The 22,029-nt window shown below is 42.3% G+C and overlaps 1 protein-coding gene across 1 annotated transcript; it reads left to right on the forward strand.

Moving 5' to 3' along the window:
* Positions 1 to 22,029, forward strand: LOC134655843 (RNA helicase Mov10l1-like). Its single transcript, XM_063511333.1, has 20 exons — positions 1 to 132; positions 997 to 1,123; positions 3,238 to 3,400; positions 4,043 to 4,167; positions 5,653 to 5,759; positions 7,196 to 7,333; positions 8,583 to 8,679; positions 9,715 to 9,811; positions 10,244 to 10,349; positions 10,750 to 10,920; positions 12,279 to 12,426; positions 14,000 to 14,148; positions 14,740 to 14,874; positions 15,816 to 16,009; positions 17,029 to 17,177; positions 17,838 to 17,956; positions 18,889 to 19,000; positions 19,659 to 19,835; positions 21,302 to 21,475; positions 21,882 to 22,029. Exons 1-20 carry the CDS (start codon positions 2 to 4, stop codon positions 21,963 to 21,965), a joined length of 2,703 nt encoding a protein of 900 aa, XP_063367403.1. The 5' UTR covers position 1; the 3' UTR covers positions 21,966 to 22,029.

Raw genomic sequence — 22,029 nt, forward strand, 5'->3', positions numbered from 1 at the left:
CATGCAGGACTCCCAGTACTGCGACTTCTGCGGAGTCGTGGACGAGGTGTACGAGGAGCACTCCGAGCTCGACCACGAGGACACGCCCAAGCACATCTGCAACCGGATACTGCACCAGTACAAACACAAGAAGTAAGTACCTTAAGGACCACACCCGAACTTGACGCAGCGTATACCTACGAGGGGCGGCTGAAAAGTTCGCGGCCGTAGATTTTTTTAAAGAGAATATTAAAGTAAATGTTAATTATTAAATCGTTAATAATCGTTAGTAATGACGGCAATATTTAAACTGCCAAAGAGGCGGGGAAAAAAGTAGCATAATTTTTTATTTTTAAATTTTTATATTTTTTTCTAACTTAGGTTGCGAATATTTCAGCCTCCCCTCGTACTTAGTGACGTGACGTATGTTGTTGCGATTGACCGATTGTGCTGTCGTATAATGCGGTTATCACACTGCCGCCGCACTTCGCAAAGCGCGGAGTGACGAATTTGCTCTCGGCGACGACGGTACGGTGGTGTGGTTTGCTCCGTATATTCGTCCGCAGCTGCGATGCACGACAAACCGCGTTTATGAACAAAAATCCGTACGGTACTACAAAGCTCGGTGCTGTGGCATACCCTGCGCAATGCATCTCCATCCAAAAGCGCTAATCATCGTACGATTCACACCTTCACAGTCTAGACTCTACAGAACATAGGTCACTAGATAAGTTTTGCATAAGACACAGAGGAGCCCTATCAGAAATACTTTTTAAACTATATTTCCATAGACAACGATTGGCCAGAAAACATTTACTTTCTTACATCGATGGCGATGGTTAGGTAATTTAATAGTGCGTTAAGTTCTAGTTAATTAAGTATTGCCGTATCTTTTAGGTACAGTGTGACATTGTACACAAAGTTCAGCCCCTATATTTGATTTCTCGTTTATATTTTTAATATTTGTATGAAAAATACCCGAAAGAAAAGTTAACTGATTGACAATAACCATTCCAGGAAGGAGTTCAGCAGGAACAGGGATGGTGTGATCATCCTCGGGGCGGCGAGCAGCCTCCCGCTGGCTGGCTCCGACGCCAGGGTCATCAAGGAACCGCCCACTGATCACCACAAAGTCCGGATATTCGTGAGTTATCTGCGTTCATAAAAATCTAATACCTGGGAGAGAACATATAAAAACTCAAAACCGGCCAAGTGCGAGTCGGACTCGCGCACGGAGGGTTCCGCACCATCAACAAAAAATAGAGCAAAACAAGCAAAAAAACGGTCACCCATCCAAGTACTAACCCCGCCCGACGTTGCTTAACTTCGGTCAAAAATCACGTTTGTTGTATGGGAGCCCCACTTAAATCTTTATTTTATTCTGTTTTTAGTATTTGTTGTTATAGCGGCAACAGAAATATATCATCTGTGAAAATTTCAACTGTCTAGCTATCACGGTTCGTGAGATACAGCCTGGTGACAGACGGACGGACGGACGGACAGCGGAGTCTTAGTAATAGGGTCCCGTTTTTACCCTTTGGGTACGGAACCCTAAAAATGGACTTTTTCCCAGAGGTAAGGTCGATTTTTTGACCCCGAAAACCCCCATATAGCAAATTTCATCGAATTCATTAGCGCCGTTTCCGAGATCCAATATATATACATAAATAAATATACAAGAATTGCTCGTTTAAAGGTATAAGATTATTGTACTCGGTAGAGTGCCTGCGATTTTTTAATTTTGTCATCTATGTGAAATTTCGAAGTTGTTTCTCTGAAACACCGGACCCCCGCGCAGTTCCTAAGCTTCTAGATACCCGACTCCAGCATTTTAGAAATTATATGACACCTATTCTGGCTATTCTGGTTATTTAAAGCTAACTGCTTGACAGTGAAAAAGTTACAAGACTGAAACAATGAAATAAACCAACCTGCTAACCGTCAAAAAGGTCTACTATATTATTTATTCATTATTCCGTGTTTCGACGAGTTCACAAAAGCGATACAGTAAAATAAACGAGGGGGCGAGAAATATGATGTTTGTTAACATACCAACCGAACTTAACCGATTTGCTTGTGGCACGGCTCCTATTACACTGACGGCATTATTTCTCTGTATAACAACTGCCTAAGTGTATAACTAGAATTGTTTAAGGTATCCGAATGTTACTTAACCGTGTTAGTTCCAGCAAAATATGCCAGCCAAAAAACGACATTGAAGTTTTACATTTAGAGTTGAATTTGATTGCCATTGTTGAGTCGATATCGCGTCCGAGGGGCAAAGGTGGGACTGGGACTCTACTACAATTCGAACATCTTATAAAATCGAACTACTTTCGATGTAAAATAGTTCATAGAAGTTTATTAACCCTTTCACCGCCAAATACGGTATATCATGTTGGCGGAAAGCCACCCCTAAATATAAATTCACTTTTTACCTGACGGTCTTCGTTAAATACTTATATTGTATCTTATTCTATTGTAAGAAGCCGGAACATGGATACATGTTTTAGACGTTTTACGCCACAATTAGGGCCAGACGTACATTGATGTAATTTCGAGAGAGGCGTACATTTTGAAAATGACAAATATCTTTAAAACCAGAAGCACTTCATACTTTAGTAATACTTAGATACTTACGCGTCTGGCACGCTTACCAAGGCATCATGCTTACTGTTACAAAAAATGAGCTTCTAATAGTATAGTAGATATTTGCCATATTCAATATTACCCCGCTTTCGAAGTTAACCCAATGCACACTTAACCTCTAGCTAGACGCCCTGAAACCAAAACTTGCCAAGACAATATGCAATTTTGATTAGTCAAAGTAAAGTTCAAAATACAATGGAATGGAAGACCTTTTTGTGGGCCTCTAGGTTGCTAGAGGATAACACATTATTTCCGAATGTTCAGGCGAACTAGAATTTTGACTGGACACTGCAAGTTGAACAAACACATGTTCCGAATAGGGAAAAAACAAGATGCGACATGCAGGTTCTGTCAGGAGTCAGAGGAGACTGCTATGCACATTCTCTGTTGCTGCGGACCACTAATGTCCAAAAGAAGTACCTACCTAGGGCGACACATACTGGAACCCTATGAGGTACAGAGCATTACGGCCCAAAGAATCTGGAGCTTCCTGGATTCAACGGGCATCAGTAGTGAACTTTAAAGGGCTGTCACAATAGATCATAGCTTGGTCGAAGCGACACTCAAAGGCCCACAAAACCCCAATAATAATAAATAATAAATGTTCAGGCGAAACCCAACCAAGAGGTGGAGTTCTACTTTACCATCACCAACGACATGAAGAGCGAAGATCTTCTGGTGGTTGGGATTCAGCTGGCGCACCCACAACCGCATTTTGTCATGTGCGACCATGACTTTATATTCGGACAGGATCCGCATGTTTTGGAACCTAGTGAGTAAACTTCCTCTTTATACATTAGATTCATGGACGTACATGAAACCATTAAAACAGTCAAAGATAATATATATGTCGCAGTCGGATCGTATAATCCGCCGTATTACATTACGGATAGCCGTTTTCAAAAACGGGCGTTTTGAAATGCGGCGGTTTAACGATTAGCCGGATTGTCATTGCGATACGTCCTTCAATAAGGCGGCCTACGTTTAGCCGCATCGTACTACTATTTAGATTTGATAATGATAATGTAATACGGCGGATTATACGATCTGACTACGACATATATACCACGTGAAACAGTCGTCAACAGTGAAGAACATTAAGTTATAATCCCTAATTTGAACGAGAACTTTTTAAATGGAGATTTGCATGAGAATGAAAAATATCAATATGACCAAATTATCAAATGAATGAACCAGGGATCGTATACCGGTATTTTTTGTATGGGAACGGAAACGGTATTTTTTCGTTCTTTGCTAATTACTTAATTTCTAATTGGGCAATCTAATAATACGAAGTCGTAACCTAAAAACACAACTGAGTCCTACATTTCGAGTAATTCGAAAAATATGGTAATTTCTAAGTTTTTGCAAAAACCGGTTCCGATCCCTGGAATGAACAATGTACTTTTTTCAGAATCCACAATCGATACTATATCGATTACGTTCGTTGGCGCGGACGTGGGGCAGTACGAGATGCCCATCATGTTTACCTTCGTCAGAAACAGTGATGGCAAGAGCCTCGTCCTCATCAGGGAAATGGTACGTATAAATCCGCATCCGCAACCGCGGAACTTCCGCATTATTTTCAACATCCGCATCCGCATAAAATCGATGCGGAGCTTATGCGGATGCGGATGTCGAACAAGTCGGTACAGGAACGTCTTAGCGGCGGCGTAAATGCTAGGTAATTTCGTCATTACCTATAACGAAATCGACTAGATCCAGAAAAGTCGGCCAAGTTACTGTTTATTACATATAACGCACCTATTCTTGCTCAAATACTAAGTTTCGTTTTTTTTTAATAAAAAAATACTAATTATGTAATATTTGACGTTTTCTAAGTACCTAATCTTGACATCCGCATCCGCAGCCGCGGATGTGAAAAAATCTGCATCCGCAACATCCCTGGTATAAATTACCTAGTGCAAAGTAGAAAAACATTTATTGTAGAAACTTAAATATACAAACTAAAAATATAAAAAATAACTACTTACTAAAACCCGTCCCGGGCTGTCCCCGATGCAAAGGTGCCCATCACGCTCGCTGCGTTGCCGCATTGGATTGCGCTGGACAGCCTTTGCATTAGGAAAAACCCGGAGCGTAGTGTAGCTTTAAACTCGCGCGGCTAAAGTGGATATCGCTAAACTGTCATTCTATGGAACCTGCTAACTATGTAAACAAAAGTCACTAGTAAATTGACATTCACAGACAATTTTAATATGGCGGTTTGTTTACATAGTTAGCAAGTTCCATAAAATGACACTATACGGCAACATACGTTATTTATTTATTTACGTTATGACACCTTACAAAACAAAGTTTCCCGCCGCGTCTGCCTGTTTGTGTGTATGATGGCGATGAACTTAAAAACTACTGAACGGATTTTCATGCGGTTTTCACCAATCAATAGAGTGATTCTTGAGGAAAGTTTAGGTGTGTAGTTTGTTATGGTTTTGTTCCTAATTGTTACCTACTCTTAATAATTTATTTTTAGTCATGTTATACTTGTCATATGTATAAAACTTATGATTTGATTTGTTATTTAGCAGGTATTACTTAGAAATGTTTTTGCAATACCCTACCAGGGTCCATGTGCCTATATGTTACTATACTGGGTCAACCAAAACTTGTCAGTAAATAGGAACAAAAAAAACTATACTCATCCTTTTCTTTTGGGTGCTAGTACTAGTGTTAGACAAAGATAGTATGATTCTCTCTGTCTATGTTTGAAATCAAACAGACCTTTGACACAGTATATGTAGTCTACTCGTATGCAATATAAATACATATGTACATTGGATGCAAAATAAAGATCTCTATCTCTAACCCGTGCGCAGCCGGGGCGGGTCGCTAGTTAGTTATATAACCGCATCAAATACAGGGCCGTAAAGCGCCATCTACTTCAGCTGTTGAAATACGTACTTAAGCATTTGTCACTTCTTTCGTCTATTTATTTATAGTATCATGTACCAGTTGCTTGTCCTGCCTAAAATTTTACTAATATTCTACTTGACCTTGTTGTAGGTGGTTCTGGTGGCAACTGAGAGGCCGCAGAAGTTTAACGCCAAGAGTCCTTACTCCAACCTGGACTGGGCTCACGCCGAGCGCTTCGTCGTGTCCACAGATCACGTGTAATATGCTGTTTTTTTCTTCATTATGTCATATAATAGAGTCCAATGAAGATATAAACATCTTGGAAGGCAGGATTGAAAAGACAACAGAAGATGGAAAACCTAGAATTACTTATCTATTATTATATCACTACATAGTATAAAACAAAGTCGCGTCCCGCTGTCTGTCTGTCCCTATGTATGCTTGGATCTTTAAAACTACGCAAGGGTTCCGGGGTTCCGTAGGGTAGGGTCCGGTAGGGTTCCGTAGCCAAATGGCAAAAAACGGAACCCTTATAGATTCGTCATGTCTGTCTGTCTGTCCGTCTGTCCGTGTATGTCACAGTCACTTTTCTCCGAAACTATAAGAACTATACTGTTGAAACTTGGTAACTTGGTAAGTGTATGTATTCTGTGAACCGCATTAAGATTTTCACACAAAAATAGAAAAAAAAAAACAATAAATTTTTGGGGTTCCCTATACTTAGAACTGAAACTCAAAATTTTTTTTTCATCAAACCTATACGTGTGGGGTATGGATAGGTCTTCAAAAATGATATTGAGGTTTCTAATATCATTTTTTTCTAAACTGAATAGTTTGCGCGAGAGACACTTCCAAAGTGGTAAAATGTGTGTGTCCCCCCCCTGTAACTTCTAAAATAACAGAATGATAAAACTAAAAAAAATATATGATGTACATTACCGTGTAAACTTCCTCCGAAAATTAGTTTGAACGAGATCTAGTAAGTAGTTTTTTTTAATACGTCATAAATCGCCTAAATACGGAACCCTTCATGGGCGAGTCCGACTCGCACTTGGCCGCTTTTATTTTATAGATAGAGTGATTCAAGAGGAAGGTTTTATGTATAATTTGTTAACCCGTGCGAAGCCGGGGCGGGTCGCTGGTTATGTCATACAATAGAGGCAAATGAAGATCCATAGCATAACCTCATCAAAAGTTACAGACCTCTTAACTTAAAAAAACCGGCCAAGTGCAAGTCGGACTGTCCCACCGAAGGATACGTACAAATTTAACTTATTTTTTTACAAATTTATAGTTTTCAGATTTTCCATTGTGTACTGTGTAACTGTGTAGTGTAAGACGATATTATTTGCCAAATTTCATAGTTTTAGATCAACGGGAAGTACCCTATAAATTGTGATTCCTTGAGAGTGTCGAAATACACGTTTTTTGCGCCATAAACGGCCGTATCATTTTATTACGTTAACTTAGAAGTTTGATTTTTTCACCGCTTTAAGGTGTGATGTACCTAATTAACACATTCAGCGCCGAAAACCCGACTATCGGATATTTTTTGACTTCGTTCCCAGCCCGGACGACCCGATAGTCGGGATCGTGGTACCTTTATATGACGAAACTTTTGTGTCTTGTCTGGCTGGGTGGCAATGAATGTGTTAATGGACGACCCCTTAGTAAGTAATCTGTGTTATTACAGGCCGTATAACAACTTGTACAAGATCCCTAAGCTGCTGAAAATCTTGCTACCCGCTGGTTTGGACGAAGACGCCCTTGAGAAAATTGAGGGTCCTCTGGAGTTCAAACTGCAACTGAGGAACGTGTTGATAACCACTAGGTACAATATCTTTTTCTACACATTCAAACTAATAGTCACTACATAATATAAAACAAAGTCGCTTCCCGCTGTCTGTCTGTATGTATGCTTAGATCTTTAAAACTAAGCAACAGATTTTGATGCGTTTTTTTTAAATAGATAATCCTAATCATAATAATTTATTGATAATATAAAATTACATGTCAAAATACATAGGTTACAGTGTGTAACTACAGTATTATGTTACCTTAAATAATTAATTAATTAAATTAATTAAATAGCACCTTGTGTTCGTAGAAGTGATAGAGTGATTCAAGAGGAAAGTTTATGTGTATGTAATTTGTTAACCCGTGCGAAGCCGGGGCGGATCGCTAGTATATTATAAATGCGAAAGTTTGTCTGTCCGTCTGTTACCTCTTCACGCTTAAACTGCTGAACCGATTTAGGTGAAATTTAGTATAAAGACTATAAAGGTAGTTTGAGTCCCGGGGAAGGACGTAAGGTAGTTTTTATCCCAGAAATCACCCTTTAAGGGGGTGAAGGGGGGGGGACGATTTGTATGGGGAATCAGTCTGCTTTAGCTGATTGGATAAAAAAAAACGACCAAGTGCGAGTCGGACTCGCGCACGGAGGGTTCCGCACCATCAACAAAAAATAGAGCAAAACGAGCAAAAAAACGGTCACCCATCCAAGTACTGACCCCGCCCGACGTTGCTTAACTTCGGTCAAAAATCACGTTTGTTGTATGGGAGCCCCAATTAAATCTTTATTTTATTCTGTTTTTTGTATTTGTTGTTATAGCGGCAACAGAAATACATCATCTGTGAAAATTTCAACTGTCTAGCTATCACGGTTCGTGAGATACAGCCTGGTGACAGACGGACGGACGGACGGACGGACAGCGGAGTCTTAGTAATAGGGTCCCGTTTTTACCCTTTGGGTATGGAACCCTAATTAAGTACACAAATTAGATTCCACGTAGACGAAGTCGCGGGCAAAAGCTAGTCTTTCATAAAGAAGAGACGCTTTCCAGATAGATTATCGTACATTGACCCGACTTTTGCTATCTCTATTGCACGCGCATAATTACATATATTGCTGTCCCGCCCATGATGCCGGTCCATGTCACTATGCGAGTTTGACAGCAATACAAATTACACGCGTGCAATAGAAATACCAACAGGCTAATGTACGGAAATCTGTCTGGAAAGCGTCTCTGCTTTAACTAGCAGTACCGGAATGATTATAAAATGGATTTTGTTTATTTCAGGGCCATTTTTGATGAAGGAATAAGCAAATCCAACTATATGCTGTACTTCCACCATCTGCTCTGGTGGGAGGAGATCATTGCTAGGATCAATTTAAGGGTAAGTAAACACTAGTACATTATAGTCTAGACCAGGGATGTTGCGAACATCCGCAACCGCGGAACTTCCGCATTATTTTCAACATCCGCATCCGCATAAAATCGATGCGGAGCTTATGCGGATGCGGATGTCAAACAAGTCGGTACAGGAACGTCTTAGCGGCGGCGTTAAGTGATAGGTAATTTCGTCATTACCTATAACGAAATCGTCTAGATCCAGAAAAGTCGGCCAAGTTACTGTTTATTAAATATAACGCCTATATTCTTGCTCAAATACTAAAAGTTTCGTTTTTTTTTATAAAAAAAATACTAAAAATGTAATATTTGACGTTTTCTAAGTACCTAATCTTGACATCCGCATCCGCATCCGCGGATGTTAGCCTTTAAATATCCGCATCCGCGGATGTCAAAAAATCTGCATCCGCAACATCCCTGGTCTAGACTATTTCTCCAACGTGTTACACCGTGGCCCAGGGTAATATTAAACTTGTATGTTTTTTGGATCTATGCAGGGGCTGTCAATACGTACAGTAAGCTGCAGAGTTAAGTAACCCCCGACCCAATGCATAGGTATTTGTCTGCAGGGGGGGCACTCAACTCTGCAGCTTACTGTACAGTCAGCAGCAGAAGTTGCTAAGCGGGCGTGGCGTTCATATTTACCTTGACGCGCTCTTATTCTCTTAACAATAAAGTCGCGTCAAGATTATTTTGAACACCTCACCCGCTTAGCAACTATTGCTGCTGACTGTACATTCCGCTTTATGAATGAATTCCATTCATAAAGTGGGTATGCTCTTTTGCAGGTGTGTGTACAACTGACGCCTCTGACTGTACTTTTAACTTGTTTATAATACTAAGCGCCACTTGCCCCATCCCACTAACCCGGGGTTAAGCAGTTATACCGTTAACCCAGTGTCAAATTGTACTGGTAACCATGGTAACTCCAGGTTTAACCGGTTAACCCCGGGTTAGTGAATGGTGCAAGAGGGCCTTAGTTGTTGATTTTTTACTCAAGTTTGTTACGGATGTGTTACAGAAATACAATATGACAGCTGTCACTCTAGAGAAAAAGGCTGAAGTTTACCTGCTCGAAGTGCCCGGTCTGGCCGAGAACCGACCTTCCCTGTTACGTGGTAAGTCTCAAAAGCATTCTTTGTGACGTTACACGGGAAAAGGTACCGCTTACGTCGCATAGCACCGCAATAGTACCTATTGAACCGGCGATAATAATAGCGTAAGCGCCAACCGCCATAAGGTACCTTTGCACGTAGGACGTCACATTTTTATACTTTTTACCGCATTCAGGATAACTCACGCTAGAGCGACACTTAATTTTCTATGACAGTAGATCGCTGATCTATAGAAAACGAAGAATCTGATGCCTCTGCCCGGACCCGGGCCGTTCTAATGTGAGTCATCCTTAATAGTTAATACACCATTTTACAGTGGTTGCTGAAACTTGTTTTCATCCTTTTTCTCTCGGTTAATACACTTTCCCGCTTATTAGTAGTCTTCCCTTGGCTTTTACAAAAGAACTTATTTTTATTTTCCATTAATTGTTTTAGGTGATAAAGTATACATAAAACTACATAATAGCAACGATATTTTGTTCGAGAGCGTTATAAAAGATATGGAGGAAAGTACTATTCACATCGGGAATATTGATGAAAGGTAAGCATCTATTATATGAGGAGTGTCTTTTCAAAAGGGTTTATTTTTTCTGGGAATCTATTTCTAAATTGGACCTTAAGTTTTCTTGAGCAAGGTTCTCTCTAGAAGTACCGCTAAGAAAAAAATAAACCCTTTTGAAAAGAGACTCCTCATATGTGAAAATGTAAATACATTTACTACTTGCGTTTAGCGCGCCTCGCGCTAAATACTAATCAATGTATAAACAGGCCTTTCACTTTTGTACAGTCAGCAGCATAAGTTGCTAAGCGGGCGAGGTCTCGCTCTTAACGATAAAGTCGCGTCAAGATCAATTTGAACACCTCGCCCGCTTAGCAACTTCTGCTGCTGATTGTACATGATAAAAGATCAAAACATGGTGTTAAAATGGTGACGTTTCCAGCTTCAACGCGTACTACACCCCAGAAACTCTGTTCGACATACGTTTCATGATGTCTCGAGTTCCGCACGAACGAGCGCACGTCGCTGTGGCCAACGTTTTTGAGAGGAAGCAGGACAGCAGATTGTTTCCTGAGCCGAGGAAAAAGGACGTCAAGCTTAAACCGATCTATAAGTGAGTATAAAACATTTGTGACGTTTTCAATGAAAAGGTACCACATTGTCGGTTGTCGATAAGGTCGATTTCAAATTGAAGCCATATGGAAATAGTAGCGCCTTATTGACAACCGAGAATAAGTACCCTTTTGATTGAGAATTGATACTTATGTGTTCGCCTTCACTACATAACTTCGCCTTAACTGACATGAAATCATAATTCCGCTATAAATATCATCATGGGATTTATGCGCGTATTCTAATAGGATTTGAAATAAGTTTTAGTATAAGTAATGTTCATAATTTATCCACTGATGGTAATCTAGTAATTTATCTACAGATAGTAATCTAGTAATTTATCTACTGATGGTAATCTAGTCATTTATCCACTGATGGTAATCCAGTAATTTATCCACAGATGGTAATCTAGTAATTTATCCACTGATGGCAATCTACTAATTTATCCACTATGGTAATCTAGTAATTTATCCACTGATACTAATCTAGTAATTTATTCACTGATGGTAATCTAGTAACTTATCCACAGATGGTAATCTAGTAATTTATCCACTGATAGTAATCTAGTAATTAATTCACTGATGGTAATCTAGTAACTTATCCACAGATGGTAATCTAGTAATTTATCCACTGATGGTAATCTACTAATTTTACCACTGATGGTAATCCAGTAATTTATCCACTGATGGTAACCTATAGCTGGTCAACCAAATCTTGTCAGTAAAAAAAGGCGCGAAATTCAAATTTTCCATGGGACGATATCCCTTCGCGCCTACATTTTTCAAATTTGCCGCCTTTGCTACTGTCAAGATCTGGTTGACCAAGTGTTCGATGTACTCCTCAATTAAGCTCTTCTGATGAAGAATGAAGGAACTTCAGGATAGTACTAATCTTCTTTTATTTTCTTAACAACTAGATATACATGTAATCGTTTAGGTTTTTTGGAAATCTATACAAGATATGTGCAGCCGCTTCGGCTGTACGGTGCAGTCTAAATGTAGGTACGCGGAACGGGGAGCCGTGACGTATGTGTGTGACGTCATGTGTCGTCACAGACAATCCAACCTCTAGACATAGCATAGTCGCGCTACCCCCTCTGCCACACATACGGTAGCGTTACTCCATCTTCGAGTCAATCCCGTGCCGTGATTGGTCCGTGTCTTTGAACGGACCAATCACGGCACGGGATTCGCTTACCTCGTCCCCCCGCACCCCCGTATTTTTGGCAGCATCGGTTTCATGAAAGAGTTGGCCTAAGCTCAGTCTAGAGGTTGGATTGTCAGTGTGTGTCGTCAACTGGTCTTCGGCCGAGTAGGTACTTATGTTGCGCCAACACCAAGTATAGTAATGTATCCACAGATGGTACAACCCGCTGATCAAGCAGAACGAGGAGCAACGGCTGGCCGTCCAGCACATACTGTCGGGGACGTCCCGCCGCGCGCCCTACATGGTGTACGGGCCGCCCGGCACCGGCAAGACCATGACGATCGTCGAGGCCATCATACAGGTAACGTTTTACAATCTGTTCGTTCTTAAAGCTTTGGATTCCTAGACGGCCGTCTTTACGGTGGCGACATGTGGAAAGTACCACGGCGTCATAATACACCGTCATCCACCAAGGTCAAAGCGGCAAATTTGAAAAACGTAGGCGCGATGGGATAACGTCCCATAGAAAATTTGAATTTCGCGACTTTTCCTACTGACAAGATTTGCTTGATCATGTATAATTTACTTGGAGGATGAAATATCATCAGAAGAGGAAAATAATCGTAGTACGGAATCATTTATTCAAATCTCGTGTCATTTATTCAAAATGGCGTCACCGCTATCTAATAAAACGTTCACGAAACTATCGACAAGGTCATGACGGCCGTCATCTTACGTTACGTTGACAATCAACGTAACGTAACGCCGTCTGGGAAACCGCGCCATCTTGTTTACATAGACAACGTTCTGGTGAAGTCAGTCAACGCTATATAGCGGCCGTAATATGACGGCACCGTTTTCGGAGGAATCCAAAGCTTTAGAGAGCTTCTTTTAACCCTTTGAACGCGCCTATCGTGTGCGGCGCGTCATTGTGAACCTTGTCGGGATGTACGACGTTTGATATTGCGCTGTAGCCGTTCGTGTCAGTTGACGCCTTTGGCCAAAGGGTTAAAGTCCACACGATCGAACCACTGATGCTTTTTTTTTAATTAAGGCACATTAAGGATACAGACACCCTATTAATCCATAGTGCTTCGCTTTGTTTGTCATCTCATCTAAACCCTCTAGAAAACGTCAAAATGATTTGATATTACGGAATTATTAAAAGATGGAACGTGTGACGTCACAATATACATTGACGAATCACTGAAATTATGAATAAGTAGGCGGGTTCACACCAGCAGCAGTTCGGTCTGTGTAGAGTGTCTCGGGTGAGGCACTTTTGACTCCACCGACCGAGCTGCTTCGCGCGGCAATTTCCTCACGAGGCGACTCGTTCTGTGTGGTAGGCCACATCTTCACAAAATCAACGTTATATGTGGCGGCGGTATCGGTTACCACAAAAAACAGTCAAAAAAGGCATTCAAACAAAAAAATAAAACCGGCCAAGTGCGAGTCGAACTCGCGCACGGAGGGTTCCGCACCATCAACAAAAAATAGAGCAAAACAAGCAAAAAAACGGTCACCCATCCAAGTACTGACCCCGCCCAACGTTGCTTAACTTCGATCAAAAATCACGTTTGTTGTATGGGAGCCCCACTTAAATCTTTATTTTATTCTGTTTTTAGTATTTGTTGTTATAGCGGCAACAGAAATACATCATCTGTGAAAATTTCAACTGTCTAGCTATCACGGTTCGTGAGATACAGCCTGGTGACAGACGGACGGACGGACGGACAGCAGAGTCTTAGTAATAGGGTCCCGTTTTTACCCTTTGGGTACGGAACCCTAAAAAAATAACGGGTTGCACTTCGGGAGTGCAACCTCACGCGAGTTTAACATTTTTTCCCCATCACAAAAAGTGCACAGCGCTGCTAAAGAAGTTTTCACTTCAAAAATGTGTGGTAAAAATAGTCACGGCCATCTGTTTCCAGATAGTCCTATACAGCTCGAAGAACCGCGTGATGGTGTGCACGGACTCCAACATGGCGGCCGACCACATTGCGCTCATGCTGCTCAAATATAACAAGGAGCTTAACATTAACAACTTCATCCTGCGCGCTAACTCACAGTCTAGGGTTTGGTAAGATTATAATTCACATTGCTTTTCTCACATTTCCTCTTCTTACAAGTTAGGTATAATTCATTAAATGCTTTCCTAACGATTAACTTCTGTTGATTGCAGCTTAGAAGTGGATTTTGACAGACTATGAAATTTTGTGCAAACGCGTTTTCCGTCAGGCCTCGGTGAAATAAATAAAATAAATAAATATTATAGGACATTCTTACACAGATTGACTAAGTCCCACAGTAAGCTCAAGAAGGCTTGTGTTGTGGGTACTCAGACAACGATATATATAATATACAAATACATAAATACATAGAATACACCCAAGACTCAGGAACAAATATCTGTGTTAATCACACAAATAAATGCCCTCACTAGGATTCGAACCCAGGACCGCGGCTTAACAGGCAGGCAGGCGGTGAAAACTAGTCTTAACTGGATTTAATCAGCCAAAACTGTTTTTCACAAGTCCCTCGGTGAAAAATAGCTTTCACTAATTATTCGAAATTAATTTCAGCTAAAACTACAACAGCTTAAGTTACGTAGGTATACCTATAATAAAAGAAGTAAGTATACTTAAAATATGCAAATGACTTTATTTTATAGGAGCGTGATGCCATCCGAACTAGCGCCTGTCTCAAACGGCACTAAATACGAGAACTCGTACTCGGTCAGCAACTACGCTTTGTCGTCCTATCGCGTCGTAGTCACCACTCTGCTGCACGCTGCTAAATATGGCACGTGAGTATCACATAATAATATATGAGGTATGTGGCGTTACATAAATAGATGGCTTCAAACAGATCGAGCCGCTTCGCGAAGAAATAACAACGGCAGCAGCTTATCGCTTTGTGTAGACGTACAAACAGCAACCGTCTTAACTGCACATGGGTGGACCTTATTACAAAAGGCATAAGGTCCACCGATGTACAGTTTACAGTGTGGGCGATGGTACTTCGTCCGAAGCGTGCATGGATGGCCGGTATGCTTCGGGCTCAAGACTGAGGCTTCGCGCGGCAATTTCCTCATGAGGCAGCTCTCTCTACGTGGACCCGCTTAATGACTATCGAGGGTTAACTGATTTTGTTAAAACGCGCTAAAACTGTAAATTTAGGGCCAGTTGCACCAACCACGTTTAATAGATTGATCAACGTCAGCCGGCGCGCCCCGGCGCTTTACTATGAAACTTTTCATACATAAAAATTTAGCGAACTCTTTAACAATACGAACAGTTAAATAATTTTAGATTATAGTTTTTGTATCTGTTTTTTTTTCAATACTATTATTATACATTTTTTGTAATTCGACATTTAGAGACTTTATACATCTCTATGTAATACTTTGATTTGATATTTGCGGCTTAGTTGTATTTTATAATTGATGATGTGTTTTTTTTTGCTGTATGTAAATTCCATGTTGACGTGTAAAAGTGCCCTTGTGGCCTATTTACGGAATAAATGTTGATGTTTGATGTTTGGTGCAACCGACCCTTAAGCTATATGACGGCCGTCATCTTACGTTACGTTGACAATCAACGTAACGTAACGTCGTCTAGGAAACCGCGCCATCTTGTTTACATAGACAACGTTCTAGTGACGTCAGTCAACGCTATATAGCGGCCGTAATATGACGGCACCGTTTTCGGAGGAATCCAAAGCTTTAGTCAACTGTTTATCCCACAGCCCCCGCGCACAGGCCCAGCACAAGCTGCAGATGTCGCACCTGTTCATCGACGAGGCGGCGCAGGCCTCCGAGCCGGCCACGCTGGTGCCCGTGACGGGGCTGCTGGCGCCCGCCGGGCTGCTCGTGCTGGCCGGGGACCCCATGCAGCTGGGGCCCGTCTGCATCAGCCGCGACGCCAAGGACCGCGGGCTAGGTATGTCGATAACTATAGCTGGTCAACCAAATCTTGTCAGTAAAAAAAGGCGCGAAATTTAAATTTTCTATGGGACGATATCCCTTCGCGCCTACATTTTTCAAATTTGCCGCCTTTTTCTACTGTCAAGATCTGGTTGACCAAGTATAATTTGAACTTCAATTAAGTGTTTTCTGTACATAAAACTTTATTATTCACAATTAAAAACGCATGTACATAAAACACAAAAATAAAAGATACAAACAAAGACACTAAAACTAACTAAAAGATAAAAGCACATTACTACCTAATATATACTACCCTATTCTATTGGTTCAAAAAATTTATTGCGAAGCGAAATGAAATTCATAACAAAGCAAATCATACAGAAAGCTCATCCACCTCAGGCCTCATTCTATTGGTTTGAGTTCACTCCAGTTTTTTGCTGAAAGGTTCTTTTAGGAAGGGACGACTTCTACCCATGTTGTAGAGACTAGCCAGCGGGCGCAGCACGGCTCCATTTTTATCGCCTGTCACTATGCCCGTCGCTCTCGCACTTACATACTTGTGAGAACGTGACAGGCATGGTGACAAGCGGTAAAAATGCAACCGTGCTACCGCAGGTGTATAATACACCACGACTTCAGTTTGCTGCGAAGACATGTGACTGCTGATAAGTACTTCATACACAGGTCGTGTAACCTAGACCAGCCGGCGTATTATGGATGGTTTTATCCACGAGAACTGTCACTTTTTAACACCGCGGGACAGAAAGTGACGCACACCGTTTTATCACGCTGTCACGTAGACAAAAACGACCATCATATCCGTACAGGTGTCAGCAAACTTTTAAAGATAACGGCCAACGATCTAAATCCTGTGTGTTATTTTTTGGTAATCTTAGAGAACTGTAATTGCAGGTCCAATGAGCTACACGCTGGCGACCCACAGTTTGCCTACCTTTGACCTAGACGTGTAAAAGATTCACTTGCCAAAATTGTAAAGTTACTGGATGCTAACCTCTGTGGAAACTATTGTAGGTAAATCGCTGATGGAACGTCTGAAGACCGACTACGCGAACCTGTACGAGTCCGACCCCAACTACATCACCATGCTGGTGAAGAACTTCCGGAACGACCAAGACATCCTGTCCCTGCCCAACAACATGTTCTACGATGACAACCTGGTGGTGAGTATCACTTTAGGAAATACAGGGACAGTTGACTATTTCATTGGAGTAAAATATAGTAGGTTGTACATCAATAAAGCGATCCATTTTTTCCGAGGCAATAGGATTAAAATGGACATATACCTATGGCCGAGTTATACACTCTGCTTTTCACTTCGATTGTGAGTAAAATATACATACAAAATTTCCAATATTTTAGCTTATTATACCGTATTTATTCAAGACCAGAAAATTGTACTCGCGGCGTGCTAAACGCCGGTAGGGCTGGCAAATTTTGGACTTAATTTCAAAGTTAATAAGGGTTGTAATTGATGATTATACTTTATATTAGGTTAGCTTATTACCCCCGTAAAATACCAGTTTTACCCCCACGGGGGTAATTACCCCCAGGTTAGGAACCACTGCTCTAGAACATAATAAGCAACTTTATGTCGTCTACGCACGTCTTAAAGTCTACGTATGACTTAAAGTCGGAACCTTACGAGCATGAGAAGTGAAAAAGTTAAATAACGTATAAGCAATAACTTTTCTAGCTTTTTGCCACCGTCTGCCCTTACCAGGAATGTCAGGTTTTGAGCACGAATCCTTATATCACCAGATTCGCGTGCAATTTCTGACTAGTTAACGCCATTTAAATGATTAACTTTCTGTTCCTACCAGCCCCTGGCTCCAGAGGACCCGCTGAGCCGGCGCAGCATCCTCGGGCTGCCGGGCGGCGAGCGGGCCGTGGTGTTCCACGCCGTCAACTCCCGCGAGCAGAGGATGGGCAAGGCCCCCAGGTACAGTACTGATGCTGTACAGCCCCTGGCTCCACAGGACCCGCTGAGCCGGCGCAGCATCCTCGGGCTGCCGGGCGGCGAGCGGGCCGTGGTGTTCCACGCCGTCAACTCCCGCGAGCAGAGGATGGGCAAGGCCCCCAGGTACAGTACTGATGCTGTACAGCCCCTGGCTCCACAGGACCCGCTGAGCCGGCGCAGCATCCTCGGGCTGCCGGGCGGCGAGCGGGCCGTGGTGTTCCACGCCGTCAACTCCCGCGAGCAGAGGATGGGCAAGGCCCCCAGGTACAGTACTGATGCTGTACAGCCCCTGGCTCCACAGGACCCGCTGAGCCGGCGCAGCATCCTCGGGCTGCCGGGCGGCGAGCGGGCCGTGGTGTTCCACGCCGTCAACTCCCGCGAGCAGAGGATGGGCAAGGCCCCCAGGTACAGTACTGATGCTGTACAGCCCCTGGCTCCACTGTTGAAGGTTTCATTCTTAATAATGGGGAAAAGGTGACAATTTGGCGTGGTAGACAATGTTTTTAACAGTAAACTCAGAATAAGGCTTAAGTTGTGTGAACTAGACTAGATTTATAGTACATAGATAGATTATATAGAAAACATTCATAAAACCAAATATCCGTCCTAATCACGCCAATACCCAACCACCAACCTACTAAACCCGAACTCTGAAGTGGGTTTCCTTCAGAATCAGTTCTGGCGGTCCAGCATGAGTTGCGTTCTCGCGCGTGAGTCTATACTTGAAGTCGCGCTAGATGTATGGAGTCGCGCGAAAACGCAACTCATGCTAGACCGCCAGAAACAAGAAACAAATGTTGGTTAGTAAAATGTAGAAACCCTACCCTACCCACCACCCTATCGCCCCCTATCTGACCCTATTCACGCAAATAAATAATTTATGATTTAAACGAATTGTAATGTTTCCCTCACAGCTTCTTTAACGAGAAGGAGTTGGACATGCTGAAGAGATACACCAAAGCTCTGATAGACCAGCACAACGTGAAGCCGGTGGACATCGGCGTCATCGCTCCATACATCAGACAGGTCAGTTTAGTCATCATCATCCTCGTGTTGTCCTGGCATTTTGCCACGGCTCAGGGGAGCCTGGGGTCCGCTTGGCAACTAATCCCAGTAATTGGCGTGGGCACTAGCTTTTACCAAAGCGACTGCCATCTGACCTTCCAACCCAGAGGATAAACTAGGCCCGTATTGGGATTAGTCCGGTTTCCTCACGATGTTTTCCTTCACCGAAAAGCGACTGGTAAATATCAAATGATATTTCGTACATAAGTTCCGAAAAACTCATTGGTACGAGCCGGGGTTCGAACCCGCGACCTCCGGATTGCAAGTTCCACGCTCTTACCGCTAGGCCACCAGCGCTTCTGTTAAAAATTAAGGATAGTTTAGTAGTTAGTACCTAATCTAATGCAGTATACATCCAACTTCATAACACTGTTCTCATGAAGTAACCCTGTTCTCATTAAAGTTATTGTACCTATATGAATTCATCTAAGCTTTAGTAAACTTGGTGCAATCTGCTCTTAATCTTTCATATACTTTGTCCCTTATCCGTCATAAGCCGTGTGGACTTCAGAATTCAACTTCAAAGGTAGTAGTAATCTATTGACAGCGGTTTTCAACGCTAACACATATTGTTAAACTAAATTAATTCTTGATCGGCTGTCACGTTGTCTGTTACCAGGTGTACAAGATGAAAACGTGGCTCATGAGCTCTGGCTACGATGAGATCGACGTGGGCACCGTCGAAGCGTTCCAAGGGAAGGAGAAACGAGTCATACTCGTGTCCACCGTGCGCGCCAACTGCAGGCTCCTCGACTACGACGCGAAATACGGCCTCGGCTTTCTAGTGGACGATAAGGTAAACATCATTGGCCACAGCATCTTTGCAGACGATAGTTACAGCTACTAAAGAGGTACCTATTTTGGGGATTATTACATAAGTGCGACCCTAAGTGTGCGATGCACGATTGTGCGACATATTTTTTTTAACGACACTGCTATTCTGCGAAGTGATATTGTGCGACATATCACTATTCGACCAAATTATAGTCCGGCAGTATTTTTGATCGAAGTTAAATTGTGCGACATATTACGGCTCGACAATACTTCTAGTGCACGACAGTATTTGTGGGTCTACGGGTAATTTATTTTTAACATGGTCTCAGCACTTACACCGTTTCTTCTCAAAAAACATTTCCTTTACAACTGAACTAGACGGAGCCCCGCTTCGCGGGGCTCCTATTTCTGGGCGCTTTGCCCTTCGGGCATCTGAAGCTACCTAACGAACCTAACCTACCTATTGATTTATATTTCGCACACACGATGATTCGCTCAAACGGCACATCGTATAGTCGTGCATCGCTTAATAATGTTTCGCACGAACAATAGTTCCCACAAATGACATGTCGTACAATCGTACATCGCCTAATCATACGTCGCACTAACAATACTTCGCACAAGCGTGTGTCGCACTCCCGTAGTAAAGCCCCTATTTTGAGGAGGGAGTCTAGAACCTACATCGAGTGCGATGACTATATCCTTTAGCTGCCCAGAGACCTATAAAAAGGTCTCCTGTTCCATTCTAATTTGAACTTTGTGTTGACAAAATAAAATTTCATTTTGCTTGGCAAGGTTTGACGTGTGGTCGGCTAGAGGATATAGACCAATGGCAGATCGACATTTCTTGCCGCGTCGATCACAGATGTGTCTTGACTCCTGGGGTAAATTAAAGGGGTTTAAGGTAAATTAAGATTACGATTTCTTTCGTTTTTGTGCTCCTAGTGATGAATTAGGTCGTCAGAACTACTAAGCGCACTGTTTTGACAACTGAAATTATGTTCCAATAGGATTTGGTAACCTAACCGCGTAATCCACAGTTCGTACCTTGCGAGTTCTTCAGCGGTTTCCATATTGCATGTTTAGCCGCGTGTCAAATAGCAGTATTGGAGACTTCAATATTATACTCTATGCATGCCGGCGTTTCATGATCTGCCTAGGAATATCACCCATTGAGGTTTGCACGATATGGCTGATGGTCGTTGTAGGCAGATCATGAAATGCCAGCGTTTCATGATATGCCTAGGAATATTACACCCTCCTTATTTGATATGCCTAAACGTCGCCAGGCAAATCGTCAAACGTTGATGTTTGAACGATATGGCTGGTAGTAGCTAGCAGATCATGAAATGGCGGCGTTTCATGATATGTCTAGGAATATCTCGATATGCCGCCGACATATACAAGGTTCTGTGTCTACCGCGTAGATGTTTCTGCCTATATCTCTGTGATGATGATAAAGATCTATATCAATTTATGCATTTACAGAGATTCAACGTGACTCTAACCCGAGCCAAATCCAAGCTGGTGATCATCGGCAACCCTACCTGCCTGACCCGAGACAAGAAATGGCGCCGCTACATGACCCACTGCAAGGACCTCAAATGCTACTTCGGCCACGAGTGCGAGCAAATAGAGAGGACCTCTAAGATCCTCAACGAGGTAACAAGACTCACAGTGGTCACAGGCAGATTTCATAGTTTCTATTTCCGTAAATGGGGCATTATCTGTGAAAAGGGACCTCATTGTCGATGGCGCTTACGCCGCACAGCGTCGTGCGGCATCGTATTTATATCGGAGCATCGTTAATAAAGGCGTAACCGCCATCGACAATAAGGTCCCTTTTCATAGATAACGTCACATATCGTAAAGTCGGTTTCTATTTTCCTTTTATCACATTCAGTATTTTATGATTTCGTTCCCAGGCCGGACGACCCGATAGTCGGGATCGTGGTACTACACCTTTATATGTCGAATTTTTTGTGGCCTGGCGCGGATGTCTTGTTTGGCTGGGTGGCAATGAATGTGTTAACACTTGGACGTATCTTATTGTTTTCATTGATTTTAGGTCGCGATCACCAGGTTCAACAGGTGTCGCATATCAGAGCAGCTGAAACCGAAGCCTAAAGATGAGAAGGAAAAGAAAAAGTAAAGATTAAGGTTAAGTTAGGCTCCGGGATAGTTAAGTGAGGGGGGACGATACACAGGTGGAAAAG

The sequence above is a fragment of the Cydia amplana genome, chromosome 17, assembly GCF_948474715.1.
Source record: "Cydia amplana chromosome 17, ilCydAmpl1.1, whole genome shotgun sequence".
Classification (NCBI taxonomy): Eukaryota; Metazoa; Arthropoda; class Insecta; order Lepidoptera; family Tortricidae; genus Cydia; species Cydia amplana.